This window comes from Eriocheir sinensis, chromosome 25 (genome assembly GCF_024679095.1).
Source record: "Eriocheir sinensis breed Jianghai 21 chromosome 25, ASM2467909v1, whole genome shotgun sequence".
NCBI lineage: Eukaryota > Metazoa > Arthropoda > Malacostraca > Decapoda > Varunidae > Eriocheir > Eriocheir sinensis.
Window position 1 is genome coordinate 16,601,879 of NC_066533.1, and position 15,938 is coordinate 16,617,816.

Consider the following 15,938-nt stretch of genomic DNA (forward strand, 5'->3'; position numbering starts at 1 on the left):
TGCGATATTGGAGCAGTGACCGGCAGCAGCACCAGTAGGAAGAGTAGCCAGCTATAACTTGCAACATTCCGGTAAAGATCTGTCACTTTAAACTCTTCCTTCCGTCTATTCTCTCGTCTAATTCCTTTTAAATGCCGTGTAAGTCTTTATCGAGGATACTGTGTCTGATTTGTCTGTTTTAACCGGTTTTTCAAGGCTTAGTTAGTTGGTTTTGTTGCGTTTTATATAACCTTATATGACTGGGTTAAGAATATATCGATTTAATTGTGAAAATCTAACACTACTAGCTAACTTCCGTCCAAGAACGTGTAATTTTAAGGCCAGACTAGCCTCATAAATCTTAATATATTACTTACACGACGTTCTCTAAACACTAAATCATCTTATATTCCCCTATTTCCCTTTGCACGGCCTACATTTGCCTTAGATTATCTGTAAGCAGTATAAAATCAGAATATGGCTAAAGAGGGGAGTGGCTTTCAACATGAGTCACTGTACCTCCCTTGTCTCGTCTTTAAACTCTCCCTGTTACCTTTAATCTTTGCCCTTACACCTTTCTCTTAGATATTAAAGCTTAGTTGATACGTGTGCTTAATATTCCTTCAGTAAATCAACTCATATATTATGCTGTAGGTCTTGTATTAGAAAGTCATTAAGAGGTAAGGTTTGAGAAATGGGATGGAAAGATAGAAGGAAAGGAAGAGGAAGATATGTAATAAAGAGGAAGTAGGAAGAAGGAGAAGAAGAATAAGAGGAAGAAGACGATGATGAGGCGGTGAAGAAGGAGACGAGGAAAACCTAAAAGAGAAAAAGGAAGATATAGGAGGAGAAAGAAGTAAGAGGAGATAAAGGGAGGAGGAAGAAGGAAGAGGAGGAGATAAGGGGAGGAGGAAAAAGGAAGAGAAGGAGATAAAGGGAGGAAGAAGAGGAGGGTCAACCACAACCAACCAGTCCCAAAGTGGAGACAGTTCACATCCACCCACTAATCCTCAAATCCCCCATAACCACGACAACCATCCCTTCCCACCCTCACTATAACACCTTCACACACTCCATTCTCAACTTCACACGCCTCAGAATCACCTTAAAAAATCACAAAAGGCGAAAAATGGATAATAATGGAAGTCGTCCCCGAGTGAAGACTGTCCCCTCGGTAGTAAACACGGAGTTGGTCATCCAAGGTCGTCACTTCGCCTCGTGCCCTCAACCACGCCCTTAGGAAGGTATTTAACGCCTTGTCTTGGTCGTCCCCGCCACATGTAGATTATTGAAGTCTTTCTGAACTTGAATTATAACTATGGCGCCTTCTGACACCTTCCCTGTTCCCTTATCGCCCTGTTTTGTATTGTAGGTCAGAATCTATACGTAATTAAGGTGGTTATTTCTTATTATCGCCGCTTTATAGTTTTGGTGTGTTTTTTTTCCATTTCTGAGCCTTTTAGCCCATCTGAGTGTCTTAACGCCTCATTTGCTGTCCATATGAATAATAGCCGTAATATTCCTAGTGGCTAATGCGACCAAATGTGGAGACGCGCGGGGGTGGCTCGGAGGCTTGGTGCAACATTTTCACACCTGCTTTTAGTGTCTTTATGGGGAGCGTGAACACTTCTATCGTATTCTATCGTATTTTAGCTGTGGTGAGTCACAGGTACTTAGGTACTGGCTGGTGCAGGGCGCCGTCGCGTAGGTCAGCCGCTTAGCTCACACACTTGATGGCAATTTTCACACTTGTTCACATTTCCTAGTGTGGCGCGGGTGTGGCTTTCGTCCTCCGGTTATGTTCTTGTGTTGTGTGGCCTCCAGCAGCAAGGTCTGGATCAGGTATTCATCATGCTTTCCCCATCACTTTCTGTTCCTCAGCAAGGACATGCTAAAATTATTTGCTAGGGTGTGTTTGAGGTGTGTGGGGAGACACCAAATGTGCTAGCCTCTGTGTCATCAACGTAAAAACATGTAAATGTGTAGACTATACATGAATACGTAGATTTGAAATAATATATACATGTAAAAAAAGAATGGAACACATGATGCATGAGTTTTAGAGCATGAGAGATAAACATTGATACACTGAAAATGTGGCCATGCAATGCTCTAATCTGGAACTATGTGTTATCTGTCTGATCAACTTGCCTTCCCCTGTTTTGTGGCTAATTTATAATCTGTCTTCCCTATTTCCTGTCCAATCAAATCTGCCTTCCTCATTTTTTCTGTCTAATCAATTCTGCCTTCCCAAGTTTTCTGTCTTATTCCATTCTGCCTTCCCTTTTCTGTCTATTCCATTCTACCTTCCATTTTCTGTCTATTCCATTCTACCTTCCCTTGTTATGTGCATCAATTTTGTTTTCCCTGATGTCTGTCACATAATCTCTGCCTTCCCCAGATGTGGCATTGTGTTTGAGGATGTCAGCCTTGTATGCGTGGGGCGCCAACAGCCACGGGCAGCTGGGCCTTGGCTTTGTCAGTGAACAGGTATGTGTGGAGCCACCAGATGGGCCTCTGTCGTAAGGTGTCAGAAAATGGATGACACTGAGGTCCGCATTTTCAAACATTTCTAGGCTTTCACACCCTCATTTGATAAGGCTTTTGTAGAGGTTGTGTTAGTGTTTCCATGGATAGTTTTATGAGCCTAGTGATAGTCTGAAAAGGCCTTTACACCATGAACGTGAAAACACTCATGAGAACTCGACTATTCTCTTGTAGTCTTTGAAATATTTGTGGAGAAAGCCCAAAACATCTGAGACTGTGGACCTGATACACAGAAACTTGAAAATACAAAGTCAACAGAATGAAAGCACTCAACACTTACCTTGAGATTGAACTGTTGTAACGTTTCCTCCTCCCTTCGCAGGTCACTATTCCGACGCGTGTGGAGGACTTGCCTGACCACATAAATGAACCGTCCATCCGCACGGCTGTGGGCGGAGGTGGCCACACCTTCCTCCTCACAGCTCAGGGCCGCCTCTTTGGGGCAGGATGGAACGCCAGCGGTCAGGTGAACACACAGGGAGAGGGTGACAAAATGTTAGCATGCCATAAAATAAGAAAACAAGAAGACACACTTACTGATAGGCAAAACAACTTCTATAAATCTGCCAGTGAACCAAAGTAAGACAGGCGGATGGGTGAAGACAAGGGTTGTAAAATTCCCGGGAAGTTTGGGAATATTTGGGAACTTTGAGAATTGAGAAAAATTTACAAGGTTGCCCATGGTTCCTTTGGGCTTTATTTATTTATATTTTTTGAAAGGTTATTGTTGCCTCTATAGACTTCAGTTTTAGGGGTTTGTTAGTGAATGTCCCTTAGCCTGGTGGTGGTGCCGGCAGGACTGTTTAAGTGATGGCTATTGACGTTCATGCCACCCTCCGGTTAACCTAACTAAACCCAAAACTGTTACTATAGGTCTTAACTCAGAAAATTCATATATGCTTCCTTACTAATGAGACTTTCTATACAACAAAGTGAGGTCATTCTTTGTTGATTTATACCCAAAGGTGCTGGCTATCATGTGGTTGAAGATACCCTAAACTTAACCCAACCTAACCTTCCCCAGATGCCTCAAATCTTCAAATGAAACAAATTATCACTCCCTCTACACAGGTGATCCTAATAAGCCCTCAATGTATGCGCAGGTTGGTGATGGGACTCAGGTGCGAGCGGTGCCAATGTTCCAGCTGATCCGGGGGCTGGAGGGCCACCACATGGTTGCCGTGGCTTGTGGGTGGGCGCACTCCATAGCCCTCAGCCAGTCAGGCCAAGTGTGGGTGTGGGGGTCAAACAGCCACGGCCAACTGGGACTTCCCAAGGATGAGGTAAGGATGAGAGACAGAGAGAAAGAGAGAGAGAGATTTGTGCGAATAAAACCAAAAAAAGGAAAACCACTCAGACTTAGAGACCATGGCAAATAACTACGAAGGAAATATTGATAAGTGAAATACGTAATGATGTTCTTTTCTGCAGGTGCCTTTCACAAGCCTTCCAATCTGCCTGGACCTGACTAACGTGGTGAGCGTGTCGGCCGGCCTGCGTCACACGGCGGTGGCCACGCGGGACGGCCGGGCGTACACCTGGGGCCATGGTCACCGGGGGCAACTTGGCCACATTGATAGCGAGGGGCAGCTGGTGAAGCAACAACCCACGCCCAAAGTGGTGGACCATGTGGAGGGCAAGGTGAGGAGGGGGGCTTTTATTCTGTACTTGTTGAGAGGTAAAATCCTTTGCTATGCACACTGTTGTTTCTATTATTTTTTTTTTCTCTCTCTGTTTATGGAGGGTAAGGTGAGGAGAGGGGCTTCTTTACATGACTTTCCAGGGGCTTACATTCTGTCCTTGTTGAGAGGGAAAGTACTTCGCTATTGACACTATTATTTCTCTTACTTCTGTTTTTTCTCTCCATTTATGAAGGGCAAAGTGAGGAGAGAGTTGCTTTTTTTCATTTTCTTCTCATTTAACATCCTTATATTCCCTTATGGGGTTGGATGGGTTACGAGTCTCTCCCAGTCTTAACGATAATATTCTCTCTCCTTTTTAACGTTCATCCTTCTCATGTCTTCCTCCACACACCATCTCCAGGTCTTCTCCTTTCTACCTCCATCTCCACAGCTTTTCTAAGTACATGGCCCTCCTTCCTCCTATGAATACTACAGTTTCTTTTATCTCCGTTTTGTTTTTCCCGTTCCTGCAGGTGATGAGTGTGTCATGTGGGCAGAGCACCACTTACGCGCTGACGGCTGAGGGTCATGTCCTGGCCTGGGGCGACAACAAGTGGGGGCAGCTGGCGCATGACCCAAGGTGACCCGAGACTCCCTCACTCTCTTTATTGCTGCCTTTGAAAGCTTTAACGTCGATATCATTTGCTGAGAAACTAGCCAGAAGAAAGTAGTTTAAGTTATGATGAAAATTAACTCTTCTCTTTGTTTAGCATCCTTATTTTCTCTCCTCCCTGATGCTGATCTTTCTCATGTCTTCCTCAAATTGGAGTATAATTATTACTTTGTTACTACTAATGCTACTTGAATAAATATAACTACCAGTGGATGATTAGTAGTAGCAGACATAGCAGTGGTAGTTGCAGTAGTAGACATAGCAGTGGTAGTAACAGTAGCAGAGATGGCAGTGGTAGTTGCAGTATCAGATGTGGCAGTGGTAGTTGTAGTAGTAAATATAGCAGTGGTAGTTGTATTTGTAGTAGCAGCAGTAGTAGTGACAACACCACAATTCTTATCCCTTTCCCTCCAAACACCCAGGAATGTTGCATTTTTCACCTGCCCCCTGACCATCCCACACAACTACTTCGGCGGGGAGCGCGTGGCCTGGCTGCGGGCCGGATGGACGCACTGTGTGGCTGGCGTGACCTCGGGGGCCGTGTATGTCTGGGGGCGGGCAGACTACGGACAGCTGGGGCCCTCGGAGGGGGAGAAGGACGACTCGAGTTCAGACACAGCGGTCAATGAGACTCTTCACCACAAACGCTGCAGGTGGGTGTTGAGAGAGAGAGAGAGAGAGAGAAAGAGTGACTAGCATTCTTAATTACTTTCATTAATAAATAGACATGAACAACATCTGATTTTGACCCTCTTTCGACCACTCTATCAACTCACAATTAGCAGGAACGGTGCTAGCGAGCATTTTTTCTTTTTTTCTTATTGCCCTTGAGCTGTTTACCCTTCCCAGTTTGTCTATCCATCTATATACCAGGCCAGGAATAAAAAAAAGTAAGGTAATGAAGCAAAGTAAGCAAAATGAATGAATAAAATAACCTCTCTTTTGGCTACTCTTTACTTTTGTTTGTTATGGGAGCGATGAGCAGCGGACTTTTTTTCTACATTTTTTGTTGCCCTTTTGTTGCCGTCTCCTTTGTTGTTAAAAAGAAAATAATAATAATAATAATTGTAAAACGTAAACACACACATCCGCAGGTACATCCCAAGCCGGCTCAGCGTCAACAAGAGGATACTGTTAAAAAGAAAATAATAATAATAATAACTGTAAAACGTAAACACACACATCCGCAGGTACATCCCAAGCCGGCTCAGCGTCAACAAGAGGATACGGATGGTGGTGTGCGGGTCTGAGCATAACCTGTCCATGGTGGGGAACGCGGGGGAGGAGAACGCACTCCTCACGTGGGGCTGGAATGAACATGGCAACTGTGGGGACGGAACCACCACCAACATACACCAGCCCCGGGTCATCTCCCTCCCCGGCCACCTGCAGATCATTGGGGCGGGGTCGGGTCACTCCTTTGCCCTGGTGAAGCTGTTCTAGTGTTGGGTCGTTTTTGTTTGTCTTTTTTTTTTTTCTCTCATCTCCTTTATTAGTTTTTTTTTGTCCTTTTCTTCCTTCTGTCTCTTCTTTCTCTTCTTTTTCTTTCTTCATTTTATTATTATTATTTTTTTTTTTAGTCCTTTTCCTTCCTTCTGTCTCTACTTTCTCTTCTTTTTCTTTCTTCTTCATCTGTGTCTTTTTTTGTCTTCCTCCTCTTCCTGTCTTTTGTTTTCTCTTCTTCTTCTTTATTAGTCCTTTTTTCTCCTTCCATCTGTTTTTTTTGTTTCTTTCTTTCTCCTCTTTATCCGTCCTTTGTTAGTCTTCTTTCTTCTTCCTTTTTTGTTTTTCCTTGTTCTTCTTTATCTGTTTCCTTTATCAGTTCTTGTCCTTCCTCCTTTCATTTGTTCTGCTTAAGCTATTTTTGTTTTATCATCTTTAGCAATTCTCCTTCTTCCCTTTTTCCCCTTTTCTGTTGGTCTTTCAGAAGTGAGATTCATTACCTTAGCCTCCTCTCCCTTTTGTTTTAGTTTCCCCTTTATCTCTCGGCAATTAACTTCAAAGGTATGTTCATTAACCCCTCCAACACTAGAACGTCCCATCTCAGTTGTTCTCGGGACTGACAAGGCCTCGTAACACTGAAACTTCCTCCCCCCTAACTTCTGACTTCTCCCTCTCATTCCCCCATTGATTCAAGACATGGAAATTATTGAAGTCATTTTATCTGTTTCATTTGCTCCCTCATTCCCCTATTGATTTAAGACATGGAAATCATTTAAATCGTTGTCGTTTTATATTTTCCCCCCATTGATTCAAGACATGGAAATCGTAAAGTCTTTGTCGTTTTAATTTCCACTCGCTCTCCCTTTCCCTATTGATTCAAGAAGTGGAAATCATATAAGTCTTTGTTGTTTCATATTCTCCACTTTCTTCCTCAGTCCCCCATTGATTCAAGACGTGGAAATCATAGTCATTGTCGTTTATCATTTCCACTTGCTTCCCCTTCCCCTATAGTTTTCTCTGCTGTTCTTTAGCTATATGTGTGAAGATCTTTAAGCATTCTCAGGGGGATACGGTCCTCTTGCCCACAGATATTGTTTCGCCTATGGTACACAGTGACGCCATTTGTTATTATTAGAACGTTTGATGCTAAGTGAACTGACTCGCTTACGCTTCCGAAACTCCTCTTTTATATTGTCTCTTAGGGGTTTGTCAGACTATAGCAAAGTTTTAGAGGGACCTGTCACGAGGGTTCTCATTTATTTTTTGTATACAGATGTTTGAGTTATTCTGAATATATTTAACTTTTATTCCATATGGATTAGCAACATTGTGTAATTGCACATGCAGAGGAGTAGTGTCAGACTGCTGTTGTACTTGACATTATCTTTTGTGTGTGTTTGTGTTTGTGTGTGCATGCATATGTGTGTGTTTGTGTGTGCTTGCTTGCATGCATGAATGTGTGTGTGTGTGCTTGCGTGTGTGTATGTGAGTGTGTGTGTGTGGGCTTAGAAGGAGGGAGAGATTAATGGTGCACTAATCAGTACTTTGTAACCATGTGTCGTTCATTGCAGGGAAGAGGTTTGTTTTCATCAAGTCATTCTTACGTCTGGAAACTTGTACGGTTGGACCAATGAGGGTTGCATCATCATTAGGAAACTCGGAAACTCTCAATTTTTTCTTTGAACATGAAACCCAAAACTTGTAGGTTATTATTGTTTTCAGTTTATTATTGCAATGGTTATTTGTGATTATGCAGCGGCATGCTGACAAATGTGACAACAATATTGTTGTACATAACTACATTTTTCAATATAGTATTCAGCAGACTTCAGATTCATGAAGTTGAGAGCTATTTTCTTAGTTACACATGTGAACTCGGAAAGTATTCATGACATTTTCATTCATACATGTGCGGGCTAAAAGCTTTAAGGAATGTCCAGCTTCAAGGAAAGGACATTAAAAATTCAGCAGCCACTTCATCAATCTCCTCAGCCTTGTTCTCAGCACACCAAAGGCCTTGTAACCCTTGCTCACCAGTGTGTTCAGCAGGGAAAGAAATTATCTAGTTTGGTATGCGTTCCCTGGAGCACACACACACAAGCGGATCATCTTGTGCTTTGTCAAGCGTGGTAATGATAGCAAAAATGTCAAAATGAAAACTCTTATGTATTCTTACAAAGAGCACAGACATGCACAACCATTGTGTAAAATTTTGCTACAGTATTTCAACTTCTTTTGTAGTTTATCAGCAGCTCTCTGATTAGAAGTAAGGAAAATTTTGATATGTCATGACTTGTTTTGTAGCCCGTGAGAAATTTGGGAATTAGCTGTAAGGAGTTTTCATCTCTCATCTCGGCTGCATGATGAGGAGCGGCCACGCTGCTGCCTGTACCTCAGACACGGCACCTTGTTAGCCGCCAAACACCTGTGCCGGCGTGCTGCAGTCATGGTCCCAGAACTTGAAGGGAGTGTGGCCGTGTGTGGCGTTTGAAGTATATTATTGGGTGATATTTTTTATGCTTTCCATTGTTCAAGTCTGGGGTCTCCCACCCACTCCTCCACCCTGCTTGTCATTGTAAAGGATGTCACGGTGGCTGTGATGGCAGGCACTAGACTCCTTAGGTGAGGGGAATGTGCTCTTGCTGCAGGAGTTCCTTGTGTCTGAATCTCAGGGTTCTGGAGGATGCAGGGGAAGCTGCCGGCCCTCTGCATGGATTGAACATGTGCCTCCACTCCCACACTACACCACTGTCATTGTTAGTTGACTTGTCATAGGAGTTTAAGAAAAGGTTCCCATCATGTTGAAAACTTTTCTGGTTTCCTTGTTTTCTTCCTCCCCTCCCCTGCTTTTACCCCATAAGTATTCCTCAACTGTCATTTCATCCAATTGTTGATCTCCCAACCACCTAACACCTTGATTTGACCTTCATACACCCTTACCACATGTCTAAGGTACCCAACACTATGCTTCCCTCAGTCTGTTTCTTACCTCATCCATATTAACACGTGTCACTGTGGGGCTGGAGGCAGGTTTTCTACTGCACCAGGGCCATGCAGAGGTGGGCCGACCCCTCGGTGTCCGGACAAGTTAGGGTCCCCTGGCAGTCATGTACTTGTGTGTTCGTAACAGGAACCTTGGACTGTGTCGTGTTCATGATTAGGCCACTGATGCATGATGAGTCTTGTCTCTTTATAATGGCTAAGGAAAAATATTTTGACTTTGTATTCATTCTTGTATTTATACATAGTGTGCCTGCGTGTTCTGTATGTTTGCTTGCGTGCTTGCCGCTAGCCAGTTACTGTGCTGAACGAGCCCTCTAGCTACTGATAAGAGGAAATGTACTTAAAATACTTTATTCCCGAAGTATATCATGATCAATCTTCTCAGTTGATCCCAGCATTGTTTTGGCTTGTACCTGTAATCAGCACTCCTTTATAACCTCCAAGTCATCATCAAAGGCAGTCAAAGTGGATTCTTATGCACACACTTTTTGAGGAAGTCACTGAGGCATCCACTGCTCTCCCAGACTCTCCCTCTATCACGTTCAAGCTGGTTCTCTATGTCTCTTGTCCTCACTCGCTCACTTGAACTCGCCAATGACCAGAGCCTTGACTTGACCTCCTCAGTCTCTGCAATAAGTGAGGCATTCATTGAGCTTCATCCTCACTCATGAAACCTTGATCTGGCACCTTTGGCATCTCTTGGTCCTGCTCTGGCTCCGTAAGTGACAGGAGCATCCCTTCTATGGTCTCACGTTCCCTGCAATAAGAAGGTGAGGCGTTCCAATCTCCCCCTCACTCATGAACCTCATTCGTCACTAGTTATCTCATCGTCACATCTGCCTCACCACCACTGTGCTAGTTCTCCATGTGTTCAGACTCTTACGATGCCACGTGACCCGTAGTGTAGCTGCTCACTTAGTCAGGAGGCCACGCGAGGGCATCGTTGGTGTGCCCCACAGCATAGGTGATATATACCCACTCTATATATACAGACATATATGCTTATTTTCTCTCCATCTATTCATAGCAGATAAGTTTACTACATCCACTCTGTGAGGATTGTTCAAGATGTGTTCAGTTGGGAGTTGTGTTCGTGTCGGCCACTCGCCTGTCCCCGGCGGCAGTGACGTCCGAGTATGTTTTTATCATTGTTTTGTATAATTGAGCTCTGAATTTAGTCTATGAGAGAAAAAGCCTACCAAGAGTTGTTGAGCGTTGATGATAGCCCTGCGTGGCGGTGCGCTGCGCCCTGACGCACCGCACGGCTGGTTACCTTCACCCAGGGCGCCCCACCCAGGCATGTGCTTCTGACCACACACTGCACCTCAGGCCTAAAGGAAGGTGGCATTGTTCTCTGTGGCAAATGGTTATCCTGCTTCCTGTGTAGTTATTGGCTCGGTCACCTCACTCCCCCTGACCTGTGACCTGAGGTGGGTGTGTCGTGTCCCTGTGTGTGGCGGTGCCTCGGGTGGTCATTGTTGACCTCAGGAAGATGCATCTTGCTGTGGATAGGATGTTTTTGATATATATACATACACATATTTATGATTCTCAATTGTATGGAGAAACAATGTATAATTTTTTTAGGAAATTTCATAACTATGTTTTTCAAATGTGCTGCTGGAGCTGTTGACCGGCAGTGGCTTGGTGGCCGTGTGGCTGCCGTTGTCGCAGGTCCTCGAGTCGTGCATTTGCTGCTCTCCTTGTTTGAGCTGAACTGCCTGTAGCTTTGTGCAGGGAGTGATGTAACAACCCTCTCACACACGGGTGAAGGACAGGCCCGTGGATGCCCCAAGACCTCACTAGCACCTCTGGATGGAGTGACGTGCATAAAGAAAGTCTCATCAGGTGTTCATGTGGTTGGTGATGCAGCGCCGCCTGTGTCAGGGAACACCTCTGCGGCTCTCCAGGTTTTGCTTCACCAGTCACGTCATGGCTCCCCGTGGGCACCAAGAGGAGTGTTCACATCACTCGCTGCACAGTGATATTATCCCAGGCATCACTAGACATGCCCTTCCTTGCACTTGTTTGTTTGCCATAATTTAGTTGCATTGCCATTTTTCTGTGTGCCTGATTCAAGCTTTATTCTAATTTTTCTTACAAGCAGTGTTACTCTGCTCTCAGGTCTCTGCCAGACAATCCATGTCAAGTGATGTTTGCCATTGAGGACACATGTATGTGGACTACCATTACCTTTGGGCCACAGATCTGGGTGACAGCTTGGTGAAGGGCCACAAACTTTGGTCAGCCGGCACATGCAATAGGGCTGCTTCATGTGCTGTGTGGCTAACTATGTACGATGGAACAACAAGAATTAACGTGTGGTTGTAGGTGGTAATAGAGTGCCCCTAAAATGCCCCTCAGTGGAGTGTATGTAGCCACCACCACCTCCACCTCCTCCACTGGGTTTTGTGCCTCGGATATCAGAGAAAGGAGACTTGTTGATTTTGATGCTTTAAAGAGTTTCAATAATTTTTCTTGCCACTTAAACTTTGTCCTATAAGATACTACTAGAAGTGAAGTGTATCAAATGCTCAGTGTGTTTTGGAGACCGGATTTTGTACTTTGTGCCTCCTGGGTCTTTACAAGGGCAGGGGTTTGGGTCCTCTTAGGCTGGAAGAAGTCTTAGGTCAATTATTTTTTTGTGGAAAAGAGATGGGAACTTTCTTTTGTGACATTGAACTGTAAGAAGAATGCATTTGGGAATAAAAGGGAAGAGCAGTGGTTCCTTTAATTTCTGAATCATGGGTACGGTTGGGGAAGGAAGGTCTAATGTGATTATTCTAAGACTGAATTGAGGCCTGTTACCTGTGTAGTCTGTGAATGCCAACTCCAGCTATCCGGGCATGTGGCACGCTGCCCAGTAGTCTTTTTGATGTTTATTTTTTTTCCAATCGCTCCTCGAGTTCTCAAATATATAGAAATCTCACCATTTTTTTTACATGGAAACCCAGACAAAAATAAAGAAAAAACAGGTAGATCATCGCCTTAACCCGGTAGCAGCGATGGGCCAAATTTGTGGCTTTACCGTGTAGCAGTGATGGGCCAAATTTGTGCCATGATTTAAACCCTCCAAAATAGATGACACATAAACTGATCACAAATGCTTTGATATATATTATGAAATGGTTTGTGTGGGTGATGATTTTTTCTCATTTTCTCGCTTAGAGGGACCATTAAGAAATATGATCCTTGCTGCTACCGGGTTAATGACAGGTTTCAACTCACAAACCCCTTGTATAATTTTACACAGAATCAAAATCTACAAATGTGCACAACGTCTACCCCAACCAGCCTATGATATACTGAAATACATACCTTCCTCTTAGCTTACAAGCCTGACATGCAGCTCTTGTGCCTCCTAAGCCATCATGCTGCTAGAACACATCCTGGCAACATTACATCATCTTGGGGAGCCTTAAAAAGCAAACAAAACAAGTATATCAATAATATATTAAAGACTTTGTATTTTTACATAAAATCTAAAATTTACATACCACTGAAACAATCCGGCAACTTCATGGAACTTACAGCTTTATTTTTGGATTGAAAACAGACCAACTATGTATTCATGTGAAGCCAAGCGCTCGTTATTGCTACGAAGGGACGACCCGGCGCCGCCCAACACACGGAAGAAATGTACCATGGAACCTTGAACCTCGTCATGGAAGATTACCACCCACTGGCCCACTCGCTCCCTGCACCCCGCCCTCACCCACTCACTCGTCTCTTTTATTCAGGCAACGAGGGACAGGAACCCACAGCACGGCATTATCACACTTCAACAACAGGATAATCAGCACAAGTTAGCAATTTTGTCAAGAATGTTACTGAATCTTGTTGCCAACCCCGCCCTCACCCACTCACCCTGCTTTCTTCTATAAGGTGACAGGGGACAGGAACACACATGGCATTATCACACTTCAACAACAGGATAATCACCACAAGTGCACAATTTTGTCATAAACACCAATTAAGACGAGAGAGAGAGAGAGAGAGAGAGAGAGAGAGATGATGATGACGAAAATGTAGAGCAAGGATAAATAGCAAGAGAAAGGGAGTGTAATGACGGAAAATAGAGAAATTGCAAGAGAAATGATTGAAGAATTACTATATAAAAGAAGTGAAGGTAGAAAAATGGATACAAAGAAGAAAGGGAAAGATAGGAAGCAAAATATATCAAGAATCTTGTTGCCAAAGTAATGACTCAGGATTTGGTGCCAGTGAGGGAGAGGAGCGGGAGCACTGAGTGGGTCCAACCAGCCAAGTGCTTCCAGTGTATTAATATCAACACTCGCGTCACAGGTCAGTACAGTTTCATTCCTTAACCATAATGAGGATTTTGGGGTGGTGGCGCACGGCAAACCGCACACACACACACACACTCCTTAACTTGGTGGTTCCTTAGTCCCAAATGTAGACACAAGGGGACCTACTTGTTTCCCTGTGAGCCTTGGACATCTCAAGCATCAAGCAAACAACTGACGCTCTTCCTGATGGGTAACACAGGACAACTTGTATGCATCTAGGTCAGTGGTTCTTAAACTTTGGGTATTAATAATTTCCAGAGGGGGAGGGAAAGAAAAATGGAAAGTTTTGTTTAGTAGGCACATCTGTGGTCATATGCCGGAGAGAGACAGAAGAGGAAGGAATTATATGAGAAGGAAACAGAACACAACCCCCGATTAATACCTGGTACCCATTCACTGCTGGGTGGACAAGGGCATAGGGTTATCAGTAAAGCCGCCCAAATTTTTCCAGGGGGGGTGAGCCTTGGAGGAATAGTTGAAATTTCTTTTGCTGGAGTATCTATTATTTTAAGAGCATGGGCTAATATGCAAGAGGGGTGTGGGAGGGAAGACCCATTCCTTGAGGAGGTATAGTGATAGAAAGTTTAAGAACCAGTGATCAATGTAGTGATGTAGTGTTGTGGCCAGTCTTGTCAAACGCCTAGAACAGATTTTTATGCTTCAGTTCATCCCACGGCACAGCATGAACAGCCTGGCATGTGACTGCACTGTGCGTGACTAAACTGTGCTGGGTTTTGAAGGACAGCCATGGACACACCTCAGTTCATCCTTCAGGAGGTGATGCTCGAGGGGAACCTATAACAAAGGTCAAGTTTGTGTTTAGTTTGAACTCCGAAAATGAAACTGTAATGCAACACAATAACTCAAAACTTAAAGGATTAAAATGACGAACCCAGACGGAGGCGCTTCTAGGGTAGTCCCCCCTTGAAGCCTTCCTCCGCAGGGCTCACCATCAGCATCAGGAACTTGATCATTACACACTGTTTAGGACTCTTACTCAATAAACGGTTCACTTGTCGCATGGGTAAAAGCATATGTACAGAACTATTAAGGAATATATCAACATTATGCCCCAAAGAAACAGAAGACAACAAAAACAGGTAAAACAACGGCTCCTTTAGCAGCTGCCGCACTCTGGCCGAGGCTGAGACACCCTGCGCTAAACTAAACACTTGGTAACCTAACAACATGGCGACGGGTGCTGGCTGGGTGGACACATGCACCCGGGAATCATTTTTGCCATTAGTTCTGATCAGCTCAACGTCTCTTTTCAAGTTGGCGCAGTAACACCAATGTACTTTTGACCGCTGCAGGCCAGAGTGGTCTCGCCGGCAGCACAACACAGCAATCCATGACTAGTTCCACAGTGAAGCTACATACTGTCCCGGGCCACAGTCTCAGGGCCTCCCTCCACATGCAGCTGTGTAGTCTTGAACGAACCACACCCTCGCGGCACACTAGCGCTGCACAGAGCACAGTACGGTAGCAGTGGTAGTACTTCATGAAGATAAGAGAGCACGAAGGAGTGAACACGAGGATCCACGCCTCTTATAGCAATGCCTTGCTCTTAAAACATTCTACTTACATTGTAAGAGAATCGTCTAGTATAAAAACTTTCACCCAACTAAAAGCATGACGTAATCCTGGAAATCTAAGCCCTTAACACGCTATCAAAACCTTACGACAGACCAGACCGGGGGTGAGACGTTAGCACACCTCACACTACCGCAGCTCACACTCACACAACGGCCGGGAAGAGCTGCTCAGATCCTTCACAACCTTCGTCGACGGCCTTCCTCGGAGGACCAGACACCCACGCATTCGCTGGCACTTGGATTTACGCTAAAGTGGAGTCGAGTTCATACAGACACGCTATGTACAGGGTGGTGCAACTACAAGCCTCAGACACACTGATATGGCAGAGCATTGACCTACTTCACATACAGTACACAGTGTCAGGACTAAAGACCAGAAGAGAAAAATTGGCGCTACGCAAAGAAAAGATGAAATGGCTGAAGGAGGAAGAACAGCACTGAACCTCTGCAAGAAATGGACCAATGCATAGAGGAACACTAGAGATGAAATTGACCCTCTCTCTCTTTTTTTTGGCCTTTTGTTCTTCGTTTTCTTTACAGGAACAGTGACTAGTGGGCTTATTTTGCTGTTGTTGTTTTATTTTCGCCCTTTGACCGGCTTCCTTTACTGTCAAAAAACAAAAGAAAAGGAAACATCTGTGCCAACTGAAGTGGTGTCTTAAGAACCACAACATTACAGGACTTTCAAAACCCAAAAAAGAAAGGATTATAAATGATTGAAAGAGTCATGTAGAGGACTCAATGCCACAGCAAACCTCTATATAAG

The 15,938-nt window shown here is 44.3% G+C and overlaps 2 protein-coding genes across 7 annotated transcripts in view; one reads left to right on the forward strand and one right to left on the reverse strand.

Annotated features, from left to right (window-relative positions):
• The first annotated feature begins 43 nt into the window (after window positions 1–43).
• Window positions 44–11,988, forward strand: LOC127003504 (secretion-regulating guanine nucleotide exchange factor-like). Of its 2 annotated transcripts, none has more exons than XM_050870309.1 (8): window positions 44–71; window positions 2,381–2,469; window positions 2,849–2,992; window positions 3,630–3,809; window positions 3,958–4,167; window positions 4,682–4,788; window positions 5,244–5,474; window positions 6,012–11,988. In XM_050870309.1, exons 2-8 carry the CDS (start codon window positions 2,401–2,403, stop codon window positions 6,262–6,264), a joined length of 1,194 nt encoding a protein of 397 aa, XP_050726266.1. In that variant the 5' UTR covers window positions 44–71; window positions 2,381–2,400; the 3' UTR covers window positions 6,265–11,988. The 2 variants fall into 2 exon arrangements, with proteins under 2 accessions (XP_050726266.1, XP_050726265.1); XM_050870308.1 differs by lacking the exon at window positions 44–71 and adding an exon at window positions 1,075–1,223.
• A 717-nt stretch (window positions 11,989–12,705) lies between these two features.
• Window positions 12,706–15,938, reverse strand: part of LOC127003503 (uncharacterized) — a 63,921-nt gene continuing 60,688 nt past the window's right edge. For all 5 annotated transcript variants that reach the window (XR_007757102.1, XR_007757100.1, XR_007757101.1 and 2 more), the window contains one exon: window positions 12,706–15,927. The gene's annotated coding sequence lies outside the window, so the exon portion shown is untranslated. The remainder of the gene's footprint in view (window positions 15,928–15,938) is intronic.

Excerpts from the sequence above, each read along its gene's own strand:
- LOC127003504 (XM_050870309.1), top strand. The coding sequence starts at position 2,401 with ATGTCAGCCTTGTATGCGTGGGGCGCCAACAGCCACGGGCAGCTGGGC. Across the intron at positions 2,470-2,848 it reads TTGGCTTTGTCAGTGAACAG|GTCACTATTCCGACGCGTGT; the intron begins GTATGTGTGGAG and ends CTCCCTTCGCAG. Across the intron at positions 5,475-6,011 it reads CTTCACCACAAACGCTGCAG|GTACATCCCAAGCCGGCTCA; the intron begins GTGGGTGTTGAG and ends ACACATCCGCAG.